Here is a 22,568-nt window from a genome sequence, read left to right on the forward strand (position 1 = left end):
GGGGACGAGTTGATCGAGGAAGCATCCGAACGGGCACTGAAACCCTACCACACCGGGCGCGACCGTTTTACTGAAGGTTTACGTTGGATTATCAAAAAAAGACGTCCTCCCCCCGAGGGTTGCCGTCGGTTGCCCGCGGTTTCCGGTCACCTACTGCCGGACGAACCCGAACCCCGGGTAGGTATACCTTATCGAAGATAATTTCCCTCGTATCAATAGTCGAAGCCAATAATTGAGTCTTATCAAATGGGTAATTCAAAGCATACAACACACTCCAGTTTTGTTTTTCTTCTGTTGCTTTACGCTCTTGCGCAAAGAACGATTACATCTCTGGCAGGGTGGTCCGAGTGGAGTGTTTTTGAAGCAACCCAAATATCTATTACACACTCCGGCGGGTATCTTTCAGGTAATGCTTCTTTCCCATTCCGAAGCGAGAGGCTCCGCGGGGTGGCGGGTTACCAATATTCTCAACTTTATGGACGACCTATAAATATTGCCGGACAGCGTCGATACATATCTACCGCATCGACGAATTGCTTTCTATGATACGCACACTGCACACATTCGCAACGTTCATTACTTGTCCCGCGAGGGCCCGTAAATGTCAATCACAGACCGATTCGCTGACGGAGGTAGACGAGAGGACATTTATATCTTTTTGTTTTGTGTAGGGGGCTTTGTTGTCACTGTTGAGGTTTACTGCAAGATTACATCATTTACTGCCCCCTAACATTCGAGAATCAGGGATCTATTGCAAAGGGCAAACCTTCAAGGATTTTTGAGACCTGCACGTTCTGAGCATAATACTAGGCACACAGAGCATCTTGGAAGTTGTTCTCTATCAACGAAGTTGCTTGTTGTCAGCTGCTAGTACTAGCTACAAGTTTGTCCAAACTCCTCTCCTATCTGCGAGGAGGTACTTCGGTGGTAAGTGATGGGATTCCAGCTTCCTGGACCTTCGCTAAGGCCAAATCTCACAAAAGATTGTTGAGTGCTACAACGTGGACCACATATAACTTCAGAGGACACTCAGAGAGCGATCAACACACCGGGTAGACGGTAAGATCTAACCACTTGCTACAAACAAACACACCACGAAACTCAATAAATTCGGATCACAAAGATGGAAGTGAAGGCACATGTCAGTATGGTACGGCAATTTTAATATTCAATATAATAATCTACTACTCTGCATTAGTGTTGGAATTAATTTTGGTCCTGAGGGGAATATGAGACGTACGGATGGATTTGATGGTAGGTGTGTCTTTAAACTTCTTCTGCCTGTTATTACAATCTCTGCTGTGTGCCGAAAAGAGTCAAAAATGAATCAAAATGAACCGGAAGTAATGATGAGCTATTTCAATAATACCATACAAAAAGTAGGCCGAGACGCGGCAACTAATGCGATAACGAACGTATCCGTTGATGAAGAAAAAGTAATTCAGTAATTCAGTAATTCATATATAGTGAGGCTGCATCACCTGCTTCAGTTCCGCTGCAGCCTCGATATACTCTAAGCCACTTCGTTCGGGCTGAGATTCTTCGTTTGGAACGGGTATTAATATATAGGAATAAATAGTGCTATAAACATACATCCCTCCGGGATGGCACTCTATCCATTCAACACGTTCTCGTCAAACTCCAGCCCAAACAGTATCTTGCAGGCTTCCACAGCAGCTGCCTTACGAGCCAGCTTCTTCGAACGGCCCTTGCCGATAAAATGGAGACCGTCCGTGCGTAAGCCGGCCATAAACTCTCGGTTCATCGGGTCGTTGATCGAGCCGAGTTCTTCGTATGCAATTTGTGGACGCATCTGAAAGTGTAATAGCAAAAAAAAAAACAAAGCAATATCAGCAAAAGCTGCTCAAGGAGATTGTGATAAAATTCCTGTTTGCTGCTTACGTATGCGAACACTACGGTTGGATGGCTCCATCTGGCGTTCTCTGGCAGATCCGCAACGGTCTTCACCACCTTCGGTAGGAAGGATGTACCGGCTCCGTTGTCAGCCAGTGCCACTGCCTGGGGGGCCTTCGGGCGCGTTGTCTTAGTAAACGGCATCTCAAACCCTTCAGCCTCCCACTGGGTGAACAGCTTGTACAGCGCAAATGAGGCCAGATGCTCCATCGGGAGATCCTCCGTTTCGATGGAGTCCAGCGAATCGGTTGCCTGCGGATTCACCTCTACGCCGTCCATAGCGCCCGCAGTGGCAGCGGCCTGGCCGGCTAGTCGCTGCTGCTTCAGACGCATCATCTGCGTCAGGACCAGATCGCGCAATGCCTTCTCGGAGGCCTTTGCCTTCGCGAGGTTCTTGTTCGGCGCGGTTGCCTCGTACTTCACGTTGTTGATTATAATCTCCGCCTTCGTTTGCTGGCCGTTCGTAATTATGGTGAACTCGGCCATACCGGGACCCTGCAGTTCGTGCAGTGCCACGATTGCATTCTTCGGGATCAACCACTTGCGGAATCGATGCAGCTGACGCGCTTTGCGTGCTCGTTCTGTTTTGGGGGAAATGGAAGAAACGTAAATAATTAATTTATCGAAAGATCTTATCTGTCTCCAAAACTGGGTTTGTTAGAACTGGCTTGAAAATTAATAGCGGGGGCCTTATTTTTTGGGATCATTCGAGCTAGACAATCTTATCATTGTAGTGAGTATAGTATATAAATAGCTTTGTTCTATCTCTCATATTTGCGCAGTGTTTGTAATCATGTCCCACTATTATGTTTTTGCCTTTTCGGCAACTCCACACCCAAGACTAGCCAAGCAGAGTATAAACATACAAATCATACGAATTCCAGAGTTGGTTTCCCGCCTTCCGACCATTAAAATCCTGATGGTTTTTTACGTGACACCTTCCTCAACTTCAAGTTACATCTAGGGTGACCCGATCAAGATATCTCCGGATCCGATCTCTGGAAAACTCAAGACATGAAGAATCCAAAAATTGAAAGCGGGCGATAATACAACTCTCAAGAACGTCGGAGGACTTGAAGTAAACTCTAACTTGTACTAACTCTAGTGTACACTAGCCTTCAGGAATATCTATGATATATTCTATATACTATACCGCTTTTCTTGCGTTCCAGTGCGGTCAGCGTTCTCTTTGCGTAGTGGCGAGGCTCGCGTACACCACCGTGGCCACGTTCCTGCGTGGTATCGCCACGCTCACCAATACTGAACATGCCATGTTCCAGCTCCTCGACGTCCATCTCAACGTGCATCGATTCCATTGCTTGCGGCTCGTTCACGGGTTGCTAGAGCGAAGACAAAGCGGATATAGAAGAAAGTCAATCAGTAAAACGGTAATACTAGCGACGCATCTCCCCTTTCGCAGGGTGTACTGTAGCGCATATATGTGGTACAACATGTTGCTCTTCGCTAGGTTGTCTAAATTCCGATGGGGAGGGAAAGCAAAACAAAACAAAACAAAAAAATCACAAACGAAAAGGGTGTCCTGTTCTGGAATGCCGTTGTTCGGGGTTTACCCGTCGCACGCACCCAATTATGGCAGCGCGTGCGCACCACTGGATGCTGGAATACAGCCGAGGGACAGTGTATAGCTAACTGCTGGCACAATGCGCGCACGATATCTGCGGTGTGTGTGAATGTGTGGGCATCGTTTGTTATGAACCACACATGCGATGGAGAACAGTGTAACAGGCCGTAATGCACTATTCAGGAGTGGTTTTTGGTTAAACAACAGGATCATGAATACGCATCGTACATCCTGCTGGCTATCTCGCACCCACCCAGCATACCGGTTACTGCCAGTACTATTCGCACCAGAAGTTCCGCCAGTAAAGTCCCCCGGGGCGTATCCCGGTACTCTCTTGCTGCTTGGCACCTGCTGCCCAATAAGTGGGTTTTTTACCTGCCTGCCGCCGATGGTGGCCGCGTCCTCTCGGCAAGGCCAACAGCGCCAACATACAGACCGACGCATCGCCTCCCACAAACACACCCCGACAATCACCCGTCCAGAACGATGCGTTCCCCCCTTCGAATGGTCCCGCGATGGAACTTCTTCAAAGAAGAGGCGGTGGAGGTGGAGAAGGATATTGGGGAGGGAGCGAGGGGAAAGGGGGTAAGTGTGAGAAGGGATCGGACGACTATGGTTTTGTTTTTTTTTTTTTTTTTGTTGGTGTTGTAAGGTTTTGTTTGTTTCGTTTTTCTTTTATACTATTACATACTTTACCGGCACCGCATTGCCACGATCCGAATTTTTTTGCGAGCCATTAAGAGAGAATGGGACGGGATAGGATCGACCAAACGTGTGCGCGCCAGTACGTTGCATTTGCTCCGCAGATAATCCAACCCAATATTAGTAACTGTCACCCGGGTCGAGTCACCCGCAGCCGCATGGTGTCTGTGCGCGCAGCTGTTGACGCTAGGTTCCAACGATCATGAGAACGACCAAAAAAGAAACTGCATGTATCATTCGCTCGCACAGCTACCCCTTTTTCACATGTTTCTGCTTCCCGGCATTGGGGTGTATGCGAGGTGGAACTGAACGCAAACTAATAAAATATCCATTGTAATAGCAAACAAAAATGCAAATATTTTCCACAACACTATCAGACCACCGATCAGAAAAGGAAGATATTGAAATAACATTGTGAACGGATCAGAAAATAGTGCTTATTTAGTTCGTCTATAGTTTAGAATCAATAGAAGACAGCCATTTGACATCAATCTCCAGGGCCCTCTGTGTGGAAAATTTGGCTTTGCATTGCTCTTTCGAAATTTAACCTAACTTTTAACGAGCTTTTGCTTGTTAACTTCATAATAACGTTCTCTAAATGTTTTCTCTAAAGCACGATCAGATTGGCGTTGGATTGGTAAATGGATTGAAGCGTGATGTTTTGATTACGAATTGGTTTTACTAGAAAGCCGGTCACAGCTAGTCCTAAAAAAAGAAAATATATTTTATAAGTAAAATAACGTAGAACAAACAGGACGACGACACTGTAGCTGAAAATCGCTCATTACTGAGCGTGAAGATGATACGAAGAAATAGTTTAGTGTGAAATTTTGCCGACACCCAATCACGTTTGAACATGTTTGAACATGTTCGAACATGTGTGAACACATAGGATTGTATGAAAACTTTTATTTAACGTTCCGTATGAATTACTTTTTACTTTGGTTTTTGTTTCATGCAGTCTAAATTGACTTTTTTTTTTATTGTTGGCAACTCGATAGCTTCACCATCAAGTAGGTCTATTGAAAGTTAAATAGCATTTCGCATTCACTCGCAATGACGCCAAAACCACAAGGCGGCAGCCATGTTGCTTTTTCGCTAAGCGCCAAGGGCAAAAATCGTAGTTGGCATCGGTTAGGCATATTCACCCAGCAGCACATGCATTTTGCAGGGGCTTCGAAAAAACGTACAAAAACCAACATGGACCGACTACCCAGCATAATGGTTCTGCCAATAAATGTACATTTGCAGTGCCAAATTCGCAGGTAGGCGGCCGACGCCGTGTAAAAATCTTGCAAAAGGCGCGATTCACCGTACGGGCGGTGTCGTTTTCTGAAACTAATATTGCACCCCCAACACCCAGGAATGTAAGTATGAAATTATGCGGCAATCCGCTTCCTTGATACCTGCATCACTTTTTCACTCGGTTTCAAAATGATTTCGAAATGGTTCACCCGGCTTTTACTCGGTTTCGATATTAGTTGAATTCTATTTATCACCGATTAACACTGAGTTCAAAAAAGCACGCAACCGCGAAGACGTCTGAGAAGGGAAAGAACGAATTATGAAGGGCTCTTTTGAAGGGCGACGGTTTATCGAGATGTGACAGAGCGGGGCGAATGACAAGCGCCGTCCGTTTATACGCGCTAGTTCAATTTCGCTCCATGCGCATTGTCAAATATGTATCCGTTGGCGATTTAAATATTTGTTTTTTCTTGCGGGTTTTAGATCAAACAAGGAAGAAATTAAAACACTAATCTATTCAAGATTTAATAGCGCATCTTGCTGCTCCTTGATAAATCATTCTTCCTTCTAAAATGATAATTTTGTATGAAATGTATGTTAATGCTAATGTATGCAATAACTACTTTGATGTAGGTGCTCATTGCTGGCACAATCTTTTTTTGGTTGTTCTGTATTTCTTGGTACATTTTTCACAAACTACAACTACTTGGCACGAACGTAAAGGGCGCATAGGGCGATCGGTTTGACAGCTAGCCTATTCGTAGAATCTGGCTCGAAGGGCAGTTTGTTTTTCTCGCCCCGAGCGCTGTTTATTATGACGTTTCAATTTTGACAGCGTTCAACGAACGGCATACCAAGAAACGGTACGCCAGTGGATGCTTTATACAAGATCCGGAGCGCGAAAGCAAAACCGAAGCCGAACGACATCTTTGGATCTGCCTTGCATTTGGATTGTTTCGAAATATTTAGTAGCGTTTAAATATCGTTTCGTTTCTGTGCCGTCGTTCGCGTGGAACTATTCGTATACGCGCAGCAGATAGACGGTAGGATAGTGCTGCACAGGATGCGCAAATCTGGTGGTAAACTAATTTCCGTTTTTCCTGTGCGAACCCAATGCCCATTCTGTGATTCTCCGCCATTTTCCTATTGAAAATCGGTACGGTAATGTAGGAATTTTGTTGGGGCACAAAATTGTAATACCATTTCCCGGATAAAGCGGTACTGAACGATAGCATTTGTGATGTTTCCTATTATATTATTGAATTTGGAGAAATTTGCAGTTAGCGTACATGTAAAACAGGGCAAAGGAAGAAAAGTGTGTCAATGGTGCGTTGCTTCGAAAGCGAACGTAGTAACGACGCTTAACGCCGTACCTATTTATCCGAGGGCATGTTTGGGGTAGTGATGGGGTTTATGTTTAACTTAACCGAAATTTAACACTCCCAACAATCAAATTCAATCCCATGTCCTAGCATCATCAATCAATAGCAATACTTATCAAATGCAAACACGTAATACCGGTCTCTGTGTTGGTACCCTACTAGCAATCAGTGAGTGATTTGTAGCTGGTAGCAGCACAACCACAAACCGAAAACTTTTAGGATATAAAACAGATTAGCACAGGAGGCTAATCTTTTCCAAACCAAACATTGAATGGCTGGAGAGGTAAACGTGTGCGTTTGTATTTATTTTTATGATGATTTCCACGTACATTCTATAGCTTCTTAATATTTTTTAGGATTACGTAGTACGCAGTGAACTAAGTTGATACGGCCTAGCCGTTCTTAAGAAAAAAAAGTATCGATCCTGTTTCGTGGTTCGAGCAGGGCACTCCAACGCAAAGGGGTGCTTATGCATTGGAGTGGTTCGTTAGCAGTCACAGAGAATGTTCACCTTCGGTGACTCAGCAACGGATGTCGTCAACGGTCTATCTGTCTGCCCCCAATGACACACACGTTGGCCATAGTTTAACCTGTTTAGAAGAATGTATGCCTCCAGCAGCAGCAACTGTTTCGCGGGCATTAGCAACTTTCAGGAATTGCGATACACCACAACACCATCGAACAAAAACGGTTCGCTCGGCGAGGAACTGGACACAACAAACCACAGTGCCACCGCATCGTTAGTTGCATTACATTTCGCATCCACCAGCACCACAACTACTACCTCGTCCCAGCAAGATGGATCGGCGGATGGTTCCAAACAACAGAGCGACGCTACGATGGTACCGATCGAGCCGTGCAACGGTTCGGAAGATGCGGTCCCGTGCGAGATGCCAACGTCACTGGAACAGTTCGGTTGCTTTGCACCGAGTACGACGGATCAACCGGTGCCGGATGCCGCCCCATCCGGCCGGTTGGCCAAGCAATCCCGCAAGGAGAACGTGCGTGGTTGTTCGTTTTCGCTGCCGGCCGAAGAGCTGCTCGGATCGGTGACCACCTTCTACCCGTCGGGCGATCTGGAGAATGGGCAAACGTTGCGCACTAGCGCCCGAGTGAAGCACAAGATGCGGATGGAGACGATACGCAGCAATACGCCACCGCTGACCGAGCGGAAGGAACCGGTAAAACCGCTCACCTCATCGCTGCTGAAAACACCCAACCAGCCGAAACAGATGCGCGTCGTCTGGAGCAACCATGACAAGAACCTGTTCTTCGAAGCGCTGAACGAGTACGGGAAGGATTTCGAATCGATCCTCAACTATCTGAACACGAAGAAGCGCCGAAAGGACAGTACGGAGCAGCAGGTGTTTAAATCGAAGGACGTGCGCAATCTGTACTACCAGTTCAATCAAAAGGCGATGAAGTACATACACTTTTCCGACGAGGTAAAGAAGGAAGCCCAGGAGCTGTATGCGCTGATCAACTACGGTGAGATGCGCCGGAAGGTGCCGTTCCAGAACAAAAAGTACTTCCACAAACTGAAGGATCTCGTCTACAAGGGTTTCACCACCGTGCGCGAGAAGGGCAAAAACATTCGCATCAAAACGCCCTCGTGCCGGGCGCTTCGGAAACTGAACCAGCTCGAGGAATGGCAGGAAGAGATCAAGTTACCACCCAAGGTGGATGTGCTGCTGAAGCCCTCCACCACCGAGGCTTGGGGCCGGGTACAGTCGCTGGCGCAGAATCCGCGCGTGCGCATCACCGTTACGATACAGAAACGGTTGTCCGCTTTGCTGCAGCTGTTTCAGCAGAAATGGCGCGCCCAGGACGTGCGGCTCGTGGAGCGATTGGACGAGCTGAGCCGCACCTCCGCGACCATTTCGTCAAAGCTAACGCGTCAGCGCAAGCAGCACGAGATACAACTGTTTGCGCCACCGGAACCGAAGGAAGGTGCGGTAAAGAGCGGTGGGCCGGTGTTGCGGTTCATACCGGCCCAGAACGCCGTCATCCATCGGCCGATGATCAGCCTAACGGACTTCCAGAGCAACACCAGCATCTGTCTGAACTCGTACGAGCAGCGGATTGGGGTAAAGATACCGGGGGAAACGCTGTGCGTGGTGGAGAAACCGGCCGGTTGCAAGGAACGACTCACGGCCACCAGTCGGCGACAGCGCACGGACAGCGGTTCGGAAAAGGTAGGCAACGAAAGCAAGAAGCCAAAATACGAGGAAGGCGGCAAAGAACCGAACGAGGAGAAACCGTTCGGTGAGTTGCTGGCCCAGAACGGTCCCTTTACCGAGCACTTTAAATCACCCAACGCCTCGAACGAATCGACCGAGATGAAGGACTTTGTCCGGAGCTATGGCCACCAATACGCTCCGTCAAAGCCGACCGACTGTGATGTGCTTGTGGCACGGCAAAGCGACAACTCTTGCGATGGGTTTGCGCTGATCGATGGTGAGATAGTGCCGGTCGCACGATATCAACCCGATACGGCGGAAAGTTCGGCGGGCGAGGAAGCGAACAAGGGAAGCGGTAGCAACGGATTGTCCAGCAGCACGACGACGACGACGACGACCACCATCACGACCACGACCGTCACCGCCAGTACCTCCACCACCACGATCGTCACGGTGAAGAAGAAGAAAAAGTGCCACCGACGGAAGGGTGACACGGGAAAATCGAACACGACCCCACCATCGATGAACCACTTCCGGCCGCTCGTATCGGAGGAACAAATGCAGCGGATACGGGACGGGTGGACGCTGGACAGTGTGGGAGATCTGACCGTGGGCGATATTTACATCATGTTCGGTGCGGAGATGAAGGTGGAGCTCGAGTACGATTGGGTGCGGGTCGAACCGGTCGTAACGCAAGAGGTGAAGGAGTGTCCACCAACACCTGTGCCGTCGGTGGTGGACGACGGTGGCGAACAAATACCGGACGAAGCGAAACCGAAACTAATTCCCGGCCCCGAACCGATCGGGAAGCGAACAACTGCCGATCGGATGGAAGAGGATCCGGGGGTCACCGTGAAGGAAGAGGTGAAGGAGCGGTGCCGATGTCCGGTCGATACAATTAGCCGTCGGATCCAGAGCCTGTTGTTTCTAGCGAAGCTAGAGAACAAGGATATGAAGAAGCGCATGGCTAACGCTAATGCGGCCGAACGAAAACCCAAGGTAACTGTGCCAAACTTGGATCAGGATCGAAGTTGTTGAAACTAATTAATATTTTGCTTTAAATCATTACAGCGCTCAGAGAATGAGTCCGGCATGTCATTTACGCAGGACGACTGTTCACAGTTCAAACATCCAATGCTGCCTGTGCGCAACCCTATCAACCACCTTGTGCCGGACCTTGTAAGTATTCGTGTAGTTCTCTCGGAGCATTTTAACCACAATTTTTTATTCTTACGATTCTTACAGCACGTTCCTTCCCGCTACAAGCAGTCACGCTGGTGGCGAACACGGGTCAATCGTCAAAATACAATGCATCCTTTACTTCCAAACATGGTACGGCCACCACCGTCCGCTACCGTTACCTCATCATCTGCCTATTCTGCACGCGTAACGCAACCGGCGCCTTCGGTTTCGGTTGCACCGAGCGTCGGTGAGAGCAGTCGACCGGCCGAGCCACTTAACCAGAAGGAACCCGTTAAAGTGACGCTTCAACCGATCGCTGAAGAATGCGCCAACATGGCCAGTACACCAAGCATCATCTCGACACCGGTGAACGATAGCTTCCCCAACAACAGCAATGATAATTTCAATCCAACGTTGGACGATATCTTCTCCAACAATAACAACAACAACAGCAACAATAATAATATCAATCCAACGTCTTCCAACGTGCCGTTTAGCAGCCAATCGTTTGAGCTGGGCACACCCGTCAAGCACCAGAGTACGGAACTATCGCTGAACGATCTAAGCCTCAGCATCTTTGATCTATCGCTGCCATCCACCTCATCCTCCATGATGGCGAACCTGTTCCCCGATGTCGTACCGACCGGCAGCGGCGCATCGTCCGCGGTGCTGCCCGACGAAATTTCCGACGATAAAATGGGCGACGTGAACCTGAACGATCTATCGCTGTCCGGCATATTGAGCAGCTTAGAACCGTTCCCGTCCCCGATGCGGCCACCAATCGATCCGGATGTAAGCCGTGTGTCTGTGTGCCAGTCAGTGTCGTCAGTGTTTTACCGCTAATAATCGTGCTATGTTTCGTTCTCCCGTAGGTGGATATGTCAATGTTAAGCGAAAGCACCGTCGACTATATCGCCCGCTTTCAGGACATTGCGGAAGAGATGCGTGCTCAACAGAATCCCTAGTCTACGGGGCACGGCGATGTTTGGATGCATCGTATGGCCGGTTTTACACTTACCCTTATGAATCTCAACGTAATGTACAGTCTAGAATATGTTACGGCAAGGTAGGTGAGTTCGAATCAGAGCGCCGTGGTAATGGTGTAAGCGTTGACAACGATTAGAAGGAAGATTCTATCCAACACGCAGACTTAAGGCTCTCTAAGTGAGGTATTTGCTGTTTGTTTAGTCACCGGTTAATTATTTCACCTCATTATTTCGTTTAAGTAGAGTTGAAAAAGATGATGTTAGTAGAGATGTCGAAAGGTTATCGAACGAAATGTCACTTTTATTGGTCTTTTATCGGGTTTGGCTAAAATCTGACTTGATAGCAAATAAGCAGCCAAAAAACCCACCGTTGTGATACGGCGATAAAAGTATTTGTTTGTCAACCATTTAAGAGCTGTTGATTTAATGAGGTTATAGAGTTCAGTTAAACAACTTTTTTTTTATTTTCGGTCTGTACAATCTCAGGGGATCTATTGATGGCCAGTTGTAGCGATTCTTGACATTATTTACCCATGATTAATCAGTCCTTCGTGGGGGGAACGGATGTCCTCGGGATGAAATTTTATTACCAATCGTTCTTGCGTGAAAAAAAAACGTGAAACGTCCGTGAAACGAAATTGATATTTCTACTTCTTAACACGTTCCAACAGTTTGTTAAAGACTTCAAACCTATGCCATATCATTTTACCTTAATCGTTTTACTGTAATAAACCTTGTCAATGCCAACCACAAAAACATTATTGTCCGGCCAATCGGCTATCTGTGAAACCAGTATCGATGCTATGTTCTGTTTTCGAAACTTTCGGGTAGAAATAAGCAATCAAAATCGTTTTGGCTTCCCCGAATGCCTTGGCATAGTGTTAACGGAATTAAAATAGTTCCCTTCAATCTGTTGTTCCCGCACGGAGGACTGATTAATGGGTACATGAGCAAGCAAGAATTAGTATGTTGGGCACCACACAGAACAAAGAATAAGATTTTAGGGCCAAGACAGAAAACAAACAAACATGAGGTTTAAAGCGATAGAAGTATTAGTTCACGACAGGGTACATCCAAAACTCGCAACAAAATAGAAAGACAAATAGAGAGAGAGCGAAAGAATTTGGTTTGCAGAAATGCATTGGTTATACCTTTGCAGTCAGCACTATAATCTGTCAAAGATGAGCCTAAACGATGTGCCGGTCATGGCTATACGTAAGATAACGTTTAATACTGGGTTTCTAGATCCAAGTCAACATTGTCGTCGTTGATCTCAACATTCAATGGCACGATGGTTGGACACTTTCGTATAATTGCATCCATACTTCTATAAATTTTTGTTTAAATTTTATACAAATGAAGTTATTATTAGCACTGCTAGCATTGTTTAAACTAATCGAGATGAATTTTATTGAAACTGCCGTAAATTTGCGTTGCCCTACGTTTTTTTTGTTTATATAACAAAAATTTCTCGTCCGCCACGCTCATCGAGAGCATTAAGTTACACATATTGCAGCCGACCTATTCTTACAATTAAACATTAGTAATCCTATACGTATACGTTCTGGAACACAGATTAAAGTTCAACAGCTTTTTATTATTGTATACACAATTATTTTTCTACTTGAAACAATATTATCACAATATTTATAGTTTCCAACACATTGAGATTACTCTAAGGACAACGCAAAGATGCAGTAACTAGAATAAAATTCAGCTCGATTGCTTCAAGCAATCTAGTTTTAAGCATGCTAATGAAGTGCTAGTGAAATATAAAAAATGCATAAAGTTTCTTATGTTGTACGCAAAAAGATAAAAAAAAACAGTTTCCAATTATGTTTTCGGAGAGATTAATGAATCTATGAATATTCGTTTATCTTTTGAGAGTTGACTCCTGATTTGAAATGACTCCTCATTAAAGATGCATATGAATGAGTCTTCGCAAAAGATTCTTTGAGCACAACACTAGAGGCAACTAATAGCCAAGAAAGAATAGTGTGCTTAGCGAGAACGAAGCTTGCGGCCTTTCGACTGATGTATGTGTAGCATGGGTAGCATGGCAGTGCCATCGATATATCGTTGCTTTGTTGCGTTCTGCATCGTAAAGTCAAATTCTGCACAAGAGATTCTGTTAAATGTTATATCAACATTGTTAAACTACACATCCGTTACGGAGTAATGCTTGTTACACTGGGCTTCTCTTCAGTTGTATTTTCTCGTCACGGTAACGCACGGTAGGCGATACGCGAAACAGGAAACGCAGGACAAAAAAAGGCACGAGAATGTTTTAGAAGTTAGAAACTTCAGCTGATTGAAAGTATTACGGAATTTTGTTTTGTTGATTTTGCTTGCACTGGAGCAACCACAACGGTGCTTATTGAATTATTGTTGCATGAAATCAGTTACTATTATTCTTCCATTTCCGTTAGTTTAGCTTAGTTGACGGGGCAGTTTTAGGTGTTTAGGTATTATTTGTGTGTGTGTGTTAGGTTTTTACCTTTTTCGAGATTATTGCTTCGTGTTTACGCTTCCGTACGAAACTAGCTTTATATTTTGTTTTGTTTTAGCTATCGCGACACTACAAGTGTTAACTTGTAGTTACGCACAAACAGAAAATCCTTTTATGTTTAGAAATGTATCTAAATCGTCCACTTTATAACGGGCGCAATCAAAATCCAAGACAAAACATTGGGACGTAAGTCCTTTTATTGCCAACAAACGATTCGATAATTAATAACACGCTGAAGCTTACACGCAACTTCCAAGTGTTACTTATACATCCTTCATTTCTTACGCATTTGTTTGGTTGGGCAGATGTTAGGGCCTGATATTTCAAACTGTTAGTTCTCCAAACGTTACCATGCGTTGCCTGCCCACGAACTATTTCTTTCAATATTCAATATTCAGTTAGTATTGCATATTATTCATTGCCAGACAGTTTGGCGGCTTATAACTTTCAAGAACGTAATCCAATATCGATGCAATTATTGGGATGAACATTAATTTAACTTTACACTGCTATTAATATATGTCGCCTCTACTCTAAGCCGCATGATTTTTTTTCGCAAAAATTCTAAAACGTTAAAAATAATTATTTAAGTGCTTTACATAATTTCTGCTAGAAAATGCTTTTGGTAGTTGTTAGAGTTGTGTCGTACCATGTGTCCAACATAACAGTTTTATGAATTTTGTTGTGCTAATATTTTTACGAAATTTAAAGTAAAAAGTTACATAATTTTAAATTTGAAATTAAACCGTTACTAAGGGTTCATTACTTGTTTTGGTTAAATTTTAATGAGTTATTGCCACAAATTGGTTACAAGCAATTATGTAAAAGTTGGGAAACAATGTGAATGTTAAGTTTTTGTGTTATTTTATATTGGGAATGAGTTTAACTATGAAGATGGTTGGGTTTCATGTAACCGTTTTAATTCACACTTAAACTCATCTACCTTTTTACTTACTTTCTGTACAATTTTGAAAAATTCATGTTTGACTCATGGTACCACAACTCTGGTAACTAAGGTAAAGCCGTTTTGTTGTGAAAATTTTATAAAGAACTTAAAAAATTATTATGTGTACAGGGCAGGTATTTGGAGTAGGTTTGTTTAACTAGCGAGTAGGAACGGTATTTGTATGAACTATTGTAAGAAATATGCCACATACGAACAAAGAGTGTACAGAGAAGTGAAAGCGAAATAAACATATACCTCCCCCTCCCTCACCCATATTCCTTTTCCACAGTGAAGGATGTGTGGTTAAGAAGACGAAGAGGAATTACTACTACGAGAAGAAATTTATAATGCAGATTTATTGTATTTTGACGTACTGTGTAAGGTGGATGCAACAAGGATGTTAACGATTGTTTGAATGTTCTTGAGGGCGTCCTAGACTCAGCGTCTATTCTAGTGAGCAGTGAAATTACTGAGCAGCTAACAGAGTTAGACATTAGGGTCGTTTAAATACGAATGAGATTTTTTTAAATTGGAGGAATGAATCTCTCTTGTGAAGTCTTTCATAATGATGTCATGGGCATTATGTTATCTTTATCAATCGTTCAGGTTTCTTGAAAGTGTTATGAATTTGCAAAGATTATAGAATCCTCAATAAGTCATGAATCTCCAAGCAATACCCTCTCCTAACAGGGTAAGACGGAATGCATGAGCTCGCGTACCTGGAGGACTTGTGTACTTGGGAGGCACCTTTTTATAACTCGCCAGAAGAAAAAGGCATCATCAAGGATGTTAATATTTGAGCCACCTCCTATCGTTAGTTTGTTTAAGTTTAAACCCCCTCGTATTGCTTTTCACTACAGTTAACCTTTCTATTTCCTGTCCAAAAACAAAATGGGCAGAATATGTTAGATATTGGGAGTGAAAAAAAAATAGGGGAAAGAAACACCCCTCACAACGGACGGCGATCGTGAAAGCACACGGGTGTGCATTATCTTATCGCTACATCTCGCTATCGGTATGCGTGCGCGGAACGCTGCTGAACCAACACAGCAGTGATCCGATTCCAGAGCCAATGGTAGAAGAACTGAACCATGGGCTCCAGTCAAACCGAACGAGATGGGATGCGTAAGGCAGCGACTAGCTAGCGCCCCGCGAAGCAAGTAAGCGAAGGGCAGCACGCGCGAATCCCCCGTGTGTGTGCGGGCGCGAGTCGTGCTTTATGTGCTCAGACCACATCAGCAATGTGGTGTACGTTTGCGCATACAGCGTGCACTATATGCGTGGTTTTGTGCTCTCCCTCGGTTGGCTATTAGCGGCTTAGTGCTAACGGCGGTTCGTCTCCGTGCGGGTCAGAATAGAGGCCGGTTCACAACATCGGTGGAACTCCACTCGATGGCTCACGCAGTGTATTTATTTTTCGGTTCCTCTAATGAATCATAGCCGCACCTGACAGTCTTGATAAGCGTGTGCGTAGTGAGACATATCGATCTAAACGTGCGGGACCTTGTTGACGGTAATCACCCTACCTGCCCTACTCTGCTGTACGTTAGCAGTCCTCTAATACATCCGAAATTTTAAACGCTCCATCGGGCACGGGCACTGGTCCGAGCACACGGGATCAAACCACGGTAGCAGCATCGTTTACACCTACACCCGCTCAGGAGATTATACTGCAATCAAAGTCAGAGCAAACGGGGGTGTAATGCACCGTGCAACGGCATCTCACACGTCCTTGTCCGTTCGATCAACCAAGCAACGCATCCAACATGGTGAAGGATCGGCTGGCAGAATTGAAAAGCGTAAGTGAATGGACCGCCTCCCTGACCACACTCCGAACCGGTTCGGCAAGCCCCAGTTTCCGTCGACCGGATACCGACTTCAGCGCTGAACCGTTTTTCAATTAGTGTCAATTAGTGGCAACGTACCCCAGGGTCGTTGGTGGTGGGGCTCGTAGCCGGTCAGTCTTGTCCGAAGGGTTTTTTTTGTTTGTTTGTTTGTTGTACTCTGTAACCATCCCCAGGCGACAATTGAAACGAGTGCAACAAAACAAAAGTCGCTAGCTCATCGAACCGATTCGCAATGTAATCAGCAATCAAGTCACTTGTGTTCATTACGCTTTTTCCTATGTTTCGTTTTCGGCCGCCAGAAAAGTAAGTACGCCAACCACAATGCGGACGAACCAGGCCAGGTGGAAACGCCACTGTCCAAATCACAGGAGGAAATCTTTCAAAATCTCGAAAAGGTAAGAATAAGTAAGGTTTGGTTAGTTTTATTCAAGATCTTTATTGGATTCTCAACAGTTTTGTCTCACCAGTTCCAAATTAACTTCCTTAAAAAGTCCTCCAAAAGTAATGCTGTAGAATTCCTTGAAGAATTGGTTTCTTCTTGAGGTGTTATTTTAATTTAAGTTTATCTAGGCAAAGGACTCGGCTCGTAGACTCGTTAAGACGCGTAAAAGAGGGTGCTAGCAATCAATCAATAATTCTACAAACTTCGCCAATGACTGATACACCTGGTGCGAAGGTTTCAAGTACTCATATACAGATCTGTAATGTGAACTCTGTCCAAATTTACAAGGCGTACAAGTAATGATCGCCTGAACGAACTGAAACCAATATTTGAAATGAAATATCACTTATTTAATTGAAGACCTTATATCTGAAATTGAAAAGAGCTATTCTACCACATTAAGTTATCCTACATCTAATATATCCTCTCATCCAGTTTTCTCAACTTACTGCGTGGATCCAAACGATACGAGGCAACATTGCGGAAATGCGGAAGCAGATTGGTTCCTCCAAGTTTCACTACAATGACAAACGTATTAAACCAGCACCACTTGTTAGTCAGCGTCCCTATACTGATCTATATGCCTTTCCCAATGTTATCTCCCCTGCAGCCATTCGTGATCGGATGGAGGAAAAGCTGAAGGAAAACAACCAGCTCTGTCAGCGCATTTACAGCACTATCAAGCAGCTCGAGTCGGAACTCGGGGACGATTGCATTCGAACCGGTGTACTGTTTCGCATCAAGAACACCCAGTTCCTGGTGATCCGGGACGACTACCTGAGCGCATACCGGGAGCATGAGGAGTTTGTGTCGTATTACGAGAATCGTATCATGTCGATGATGAAGCTGGAAGCGAAAGCAAGTAAGATGATGAGCCGAATACCGCCAGTACCGTGCCCGTACCTAACTGACATCCATGCTAAATCCCCACAGTGAACTACAACATCACGGACGATGAGGCACTGGAGCAACTTACCGGTAATCAAAGGTCACCCTTCGTAGGCAATGTATGCATGAGCGGCGTATGTATCAATGAGCTAGTTTGATTGCCATTTCATCCCCTTTCGCTTGTCACGCAGCTGCTGGAGGAAACGGAGCGAGAGCGCCAAATGCTGCGCGACATCATGACCCGGCACAGTCAGCTGGAGGCGTTGGAAAAGTCACTGATGGAGGTGCGTGATATGTTCGTGCGCATATCGAGCCTGGTAATGGAGCAGGGCAGCCTGGTGCAGGTGATCGAGTACCACGCGCAACAGGCGACGCTTAACACGGATCACGGTGCGCATCAGCTGCAGAAGGCACGGGAGTACAAGATCAAGGCGCTAAAGAAGCGTACGTGCTTGCTGATCTGGGTCAGCACCGCGCTAGCGGTGTTATTGTTTTTGGTGATCATTTTCTGAACGCCCCATGCCATATCCACTCGTAGCCATGCTATCAAGACATCTTTTTTTTTCATTTATATAGATTGGTACACTTTATTCTCTGTTCAGCTTGTCCTAGCGTGGAGGTGAAGCGTTATCTTCATAAGGTGATTTTGAAAAATTGAAAAAAATTTATAAACAAAATGGGAATTTGTTTTGACTACATTACAAAAATGTAATAGACACAACGTTAAATGGTGTTTCTGAACGAATATAAAAAAAGGTTTTGTTTAACAAAGAGATTTCAAACGCCATCATGCCGAGCTTTTGTCTGTTAATTGATCATCAAACAAACAAACTTAATTTCGATTGTTTATTAAAAGTTATTAGCTATTCGTTTGAAAAGAGAAGTGTAAGTAAGGGAAGTGTACGGTGAGGGGATAATGCTTTCATCTAGCTACCTATCTAGCTACCGGAAATAAAACATGGTTTACTCCCATGGAGGAATCCCTTAAAGGACTGTTGTAATACCTAATGACTAAGGATAGCCAAGACCATTGAATTGTAAGCAAAACAAAAATTTACACTTAATTAGTGTATCGCGATCAATTTAATGAAATGCAAACAACACACTTATCGGTTAAGCATTGGAGGCGCGATGGCGTTGTATGTTTGTTTTAGGGAGTTGTTACCTTACAATTAATTTAGTTGATCGTTGGGTTCGGTTGATGAGTTGTTGTTAAACATTTCAATCGGTAGTTCCCCTTCCGGTATCACCTGTGGCATTGTTTGCCGCGACTGCAAATGCCGCTCGAGCTCCTCCTTCGTAATCTGTCCCTCCATCGATCCGTCGTCACCGGGTACGTCTATGTCGGTGTAGGAAGTTGTGGCAAGCAGTTCATTCGGCACCTGCGACATCATGGAGAGTGGAAACTGATAAGCATTGGTCGTGGCCGGTTGCTGCACGAACGAGGGCGGCTGGAAAAGGATGTGCTGCTGAAGCTGCTGCAGTTCCATCTGGTCGATCTGCTGCTGTCTGATCTGCTGTTGGCGTATCTGCTGCTGGTTCATTTGCTGTTGCCTCATTTGTGGCATAACCTGTGCCGTAGGATTGTTTAAATACTGCTGCACCTGCGGTTGCTGCTGCGTTGTTGTCATAACCTGCTGCATCGGCTGTGGTTGCAGCAGCTGAATTTGTCGAACCGGCTGCATCATCTGCTGTTGCCGCAACATTTGTTGCTGGTCAACCAGCGCCTGTGGCTGCACAACTTGGGGCGGCTGTTGTGATTGTAATATCTGCTGCTGTGGCTGAGCCTGCAGCTGCAGCGACTGCATCAATTGCTGCTGTGTTTGATCTATCTGCGGGCGGTGTGGCTGGATGTGTTGTTGCTGTTGCTGCGACTGTGATTGCGATGCTTGCAACATCTGTTGCGATTGGGGTATTTGTTTGATCAAGTCCATTAATTTTTCTTGCTGCATTTGCAGCAACAGTTGCTCTTCTGGCGTTAGCTGGTCAAGCATATCTTGCGAAGATTGTGCCATCTGTTCGGTTTGCTGCAATAATTGCTGCTGTGGCTGTAGCTGTAGCGGCGGAACCGTGAGTTGCGGCGTAGGCACCTGTACAACCGATTCAGCAAGTTGTTCTTGCGGTTGTGGCAACTGCGGCTGCCGTTGCTGCTTTTTTTGTTGATGTTGCTGCTTCTGTTGCTTCTGTTGTTGCTGCCGCTTTTGTTGCTGTTGCTGCTGCTGCTGCTTTTTGGTATTCTTTTTGTTCCGTCGCGGTGCAGCGGGAGGCTTCATTGAGGAGCTGGTGCCTTGTGAGGTGGATGTTTCTACTTTTCGCTTTCTCGTTGATACTACCACACAATCCGAATCTTCCGAAACGACTGTTGCGTCACTGTCGGACGACGATCCATCTACCATAACATACTTTTCCAGACGCTCAAGCAGAAAGGAACGATCGCGCGAAACTTTTAGCAATCGTCTTTGGCTACTCTTAAGAACATCCTTAAAATAGTGGTTTTCCTGTAAGTTTAGGAAAGATTAATTGTCGACGACTGCTTTAGCGAACCCCAATGCTTGTTGCATGCCTTACCTGAATAATATTTTTGAATTTCTGTTTCAATTCAGCGTACAGTGCCCTATAATCGGTGACGTACGTGACCGACTCATCCTCATCACTTTCGTCCTCAACACTGCTGCTCAGATCTACCGCTGGTGGTTCATTTAATGCCGGCATGATGGGGTTCTGCTGCAGTGGTTCGTCGTCATTCATCATGGATAAGATCGCAGTCTGTTGCTGTGCCTCATCGCTCATCATCGACATAATCGGATTCATGGGCTGCGATTCATCGTTCATCATAGATTCGAAAGCGTCTTGTGGCGTTTGTTCTATCAAAGTCATGAGAGGACTCTTTCGTTGTGCTTCGTCGCTCGTACTGCGTATGTACCAGCTGTCTAACATATCAATAATGATCCGACTTATCGCTAGTTCCTTCTCTAGCTCCTCGACTCTGGCGTCCGCCTTTTCCTTTGGTACTACAAAACAACCGGATGATAGTTAAATATCCACTATTAAGTACAGTGTTTAACACTGTACGTAATCTACATAGCACTAGGAAACAGCAAACTCCTAGCTTCACTTTTCTTATTTATACAATTTAACAACTTGTCAATTGTGAAACAAGCTTGGTCAATCGTTCCCAGCGAACAATTATGCAGGCAGTCCCCGAGATACGTCATTATAGCAGACAGCTATAATACGGGAAAAATTCGCTTATCTTAAATTTCCGTGTAAGTCGAATCCTGGCGAAATTTCGTTTATATTTCAAAGCCACAAAGTTGACTTCCTTCTCTATATTTAATCTATTCAGAAAATTAGGCGACTTTTTGAAAGAATACATTAAAATATAATAAAAACACATGTTTTATATGACAAGCGAAGGTATTTTCGACCAACTTTTCATCTTTTTGCTTAAATGTTGTGCTATCAGCAAACTCAACTGTCAAAATACCAAAAAACCGCGTATCTCGGGGACACTCCCTGTACACCACTTCGGTTCGATTGCAAATGCGAGCTCGAACGGAAGTTTATGTGATGCCGAAAAGAAGTAAAGAATATTATAGTGTGGGATGTCGATTATCCGAGTGACTGATTATTCTGCCAAACGGTGATTCAAGTCAACGAAATTTGGCTCACCGGAGAATCGCAAGCACGAATAATCAGCATTCCATGGTATTTATCTACTCATTACTCACCTTCCTCCTTTTGCTCCATGATGATTGCTGTTAGTGAAAAAGGTTTTACGACGACCCCAAAATACTAAAAAGAAATTAGAAAGAACATATGTCGGGTGTTAGTTCTACGATTGCAAGGATAACATATAGCCAAGCTACTACCTACTGTCTTTGCTTGTGCGATCTTTGAGTGAATCAGTTTTTAGTTCATTTGAAGTACTTCTTTGGCATCATTCGATAGCAAAACAAACACCATTTATCACAAAAAGCAGATAACTGAAACAAAAACTAGTGAGGTTAGATGATGGTATAATTGTGGTGCGTAATATAATAAACCCATGGTGTTCTGCGTAATCGTTCAAGGTACATCAGATGCTCGTTGTTCGAATCTCATCGAGATTGAGAACCTCCCAGTACTGACTGTTCGCCTTGACCTGCAAGCTCGCTTGGCCACGAGATACAAAGGAAGAATAAAAAAGTAAATATCCAGAGCATAACATAGAGGTTTTACAGGATTTCATACCTAGCGGGTGCACAGAAAAGGATGAAATGGGAACGGAATGTTACGCACTTGTCCTAACCGTGTTTAGTTTTTACTGTATTCAATCAACTTTCCGGGTTGCTGAGATAGCCTCCCCCGCTAGGTGGCGTTCCATGTCATATACAAGCGACGCTATTCCACGTGCTCCATCGTTTTGTTCCTAAAAGAGAAAACCCTGAATAACTTTCTGACTGCAATGTTCGGAAGAAAAAGCACACATTAAACATCACTACCAACCACCTTGACGCTGCATTCTGCACCTAACAATACTACCTTCATGGCTTGCTCGATTCTCTACCAAAGTGATTACTAGAATAATGCTTCTTTCTCATTGATTCTAAGCCTTTTTTCGTCTGTTTTGCCCTCTACGAAATTCGACAGGGTATGTTACATCTAAGTTCCCACCGAACAAGCACATCAATTTGTCTTACTTGTCTTAATTGTTAAACGACTAACAAACGCATCTTATCCCATTGCCACTTTACTTTTTCTGAGTTATTCCGAACAATCTT

The 22,568-nt window shown here is 44.8% G+C and overlaps 4 protein-coding genes across 8 annotated transcripts; 2 read left to right on the top strand and 2 right to left on the bottom strand.

Moving 5' to 3' along the window:
* Window positions 1-1,148: 1,148 nt before the first annotated feature.
* On the bottom strand, window positions 1,149-5,728 carry LOC128306363 (uncharacterized). 5 transcript variants are annotated; one of them, XM_053043850.1, is made up of 5 exons: window positions 5,605-5,728; window positions 4,193-4,375; window positions 3,068-3,254; window positions 1,903-2,495; window positions 1,149-1,813 (listed from the first exon to the last, which is right to left on the bottom strand). In XM_053043850.1, the coding sequence occupies exons 2-5, from the start codon at window positions 4,289-4,291 to the stop codon at window positions 1,613-1,615; spliced, it is 1,080 nt and encodes a 359-aa protein (XP_052899810.1). In that variant the 5' UTR covers window positions 4,292-4,375; window positions 5,605-5,728; the 3' UTR covers window positions 1,149-1,612. The 5 variants fall into 5 exon arrangements, with proteins under 5 accessions (XP_052899810.1, XP_052899809.1, XP_052899808.1 ...); XM_053043849.1 differs by having other exon boundaries at window positions 4,193-4,384; window positions 5,605-5,722; XM_053043848.1 differs by having other exon boundaries at window positions 4,193-4,903; window positions 5,605-5,711.
* Window positions 5,729-7,427: 1,699 nt separating this feature from the next.
* Window positions 7,428-11,585, top strand: LOC128306763 (protein cramped). The gene is made up of 4 exons (XM_053044369.1): window positions 7,428-10,004; window positions 10,077-10,184; window positions 10,251-10,979; window positions 11,060-11,585. The coding sequence occupies exons 1-4, from the start codon at window positions 7,428-7,430 to the stop codon at window positions 11,150-11,152; spliced, it is 3,507 nt and encodes a 1,168-aa protein (XP_052900329.1). The 3' UTR covers window positions 11,153-11,585.
* Window positions 11,586-15,992: 4,407 nt separating this feature from the next.
* Window positions 15,993-18,333, top strand: LOC128306766 (syntaxin-4). Its single transcript, XM_053044371.1, has 6 exons — window positions 15,993-16,427; window positions 16,775-16,870; window positions 17,353-17,449; window positions 17,528-17,779; window positions 17,851-17,924; window positions 17,997-18,333. Exons 1-6 carry the CDS (start codon window positions 16,395-16,397, stop codon window positions 18,315-18,317), a joined length of 873 nt encoding a protein of 290 aa, XP_052900331.1. The 5' UTR covers window positions 15,993-16,394; the 3' UTR covers window positions 18,318-18,333.
* Window positions 18,334-18,521: 188 nt separating this feature from the next.
* LOC128306764 (putative mediator of RNA polymerase II transcription subunit 26) lies at window positions 18,522-20,917 on the bottom strand. The gene is made up of 2 exons (XM_053044370.1): window positions 20,374-20,917; window positions 18,522-20,303 (listed from the first exon to the last, which is right to left on the bottom strand). Exons 1-2 carry the CDS (start codon window positions 20,740-20,742, stop codon window positions 18,978-18,980), a joined length of 1,695 nt encoding a protein of 564 aa, XP_052900330.1. The 5' UTR covers window positions 20,743-20,917; the 3' UTR covers window positions 18,522-18,977.
* Window positions 20,918-22,568: the final 1,651 nt, after the last annotated feature.

The sequence above is a fragment of the Anopheles moucheti genome, chromosome X (assembly GCF_943734755.1).
Source record: "Anopheles moucheti chromosome X, idAnoMoucSN_F20_07, whole genome shotgun sequence".
Classification (NCBI taxonomy): domain Eukaryota; kingdom Metazoa; phylum Arthropoda; class Insecta; order Diptera; family Culicidae; genus Anopheles; species Anopheles moucheti.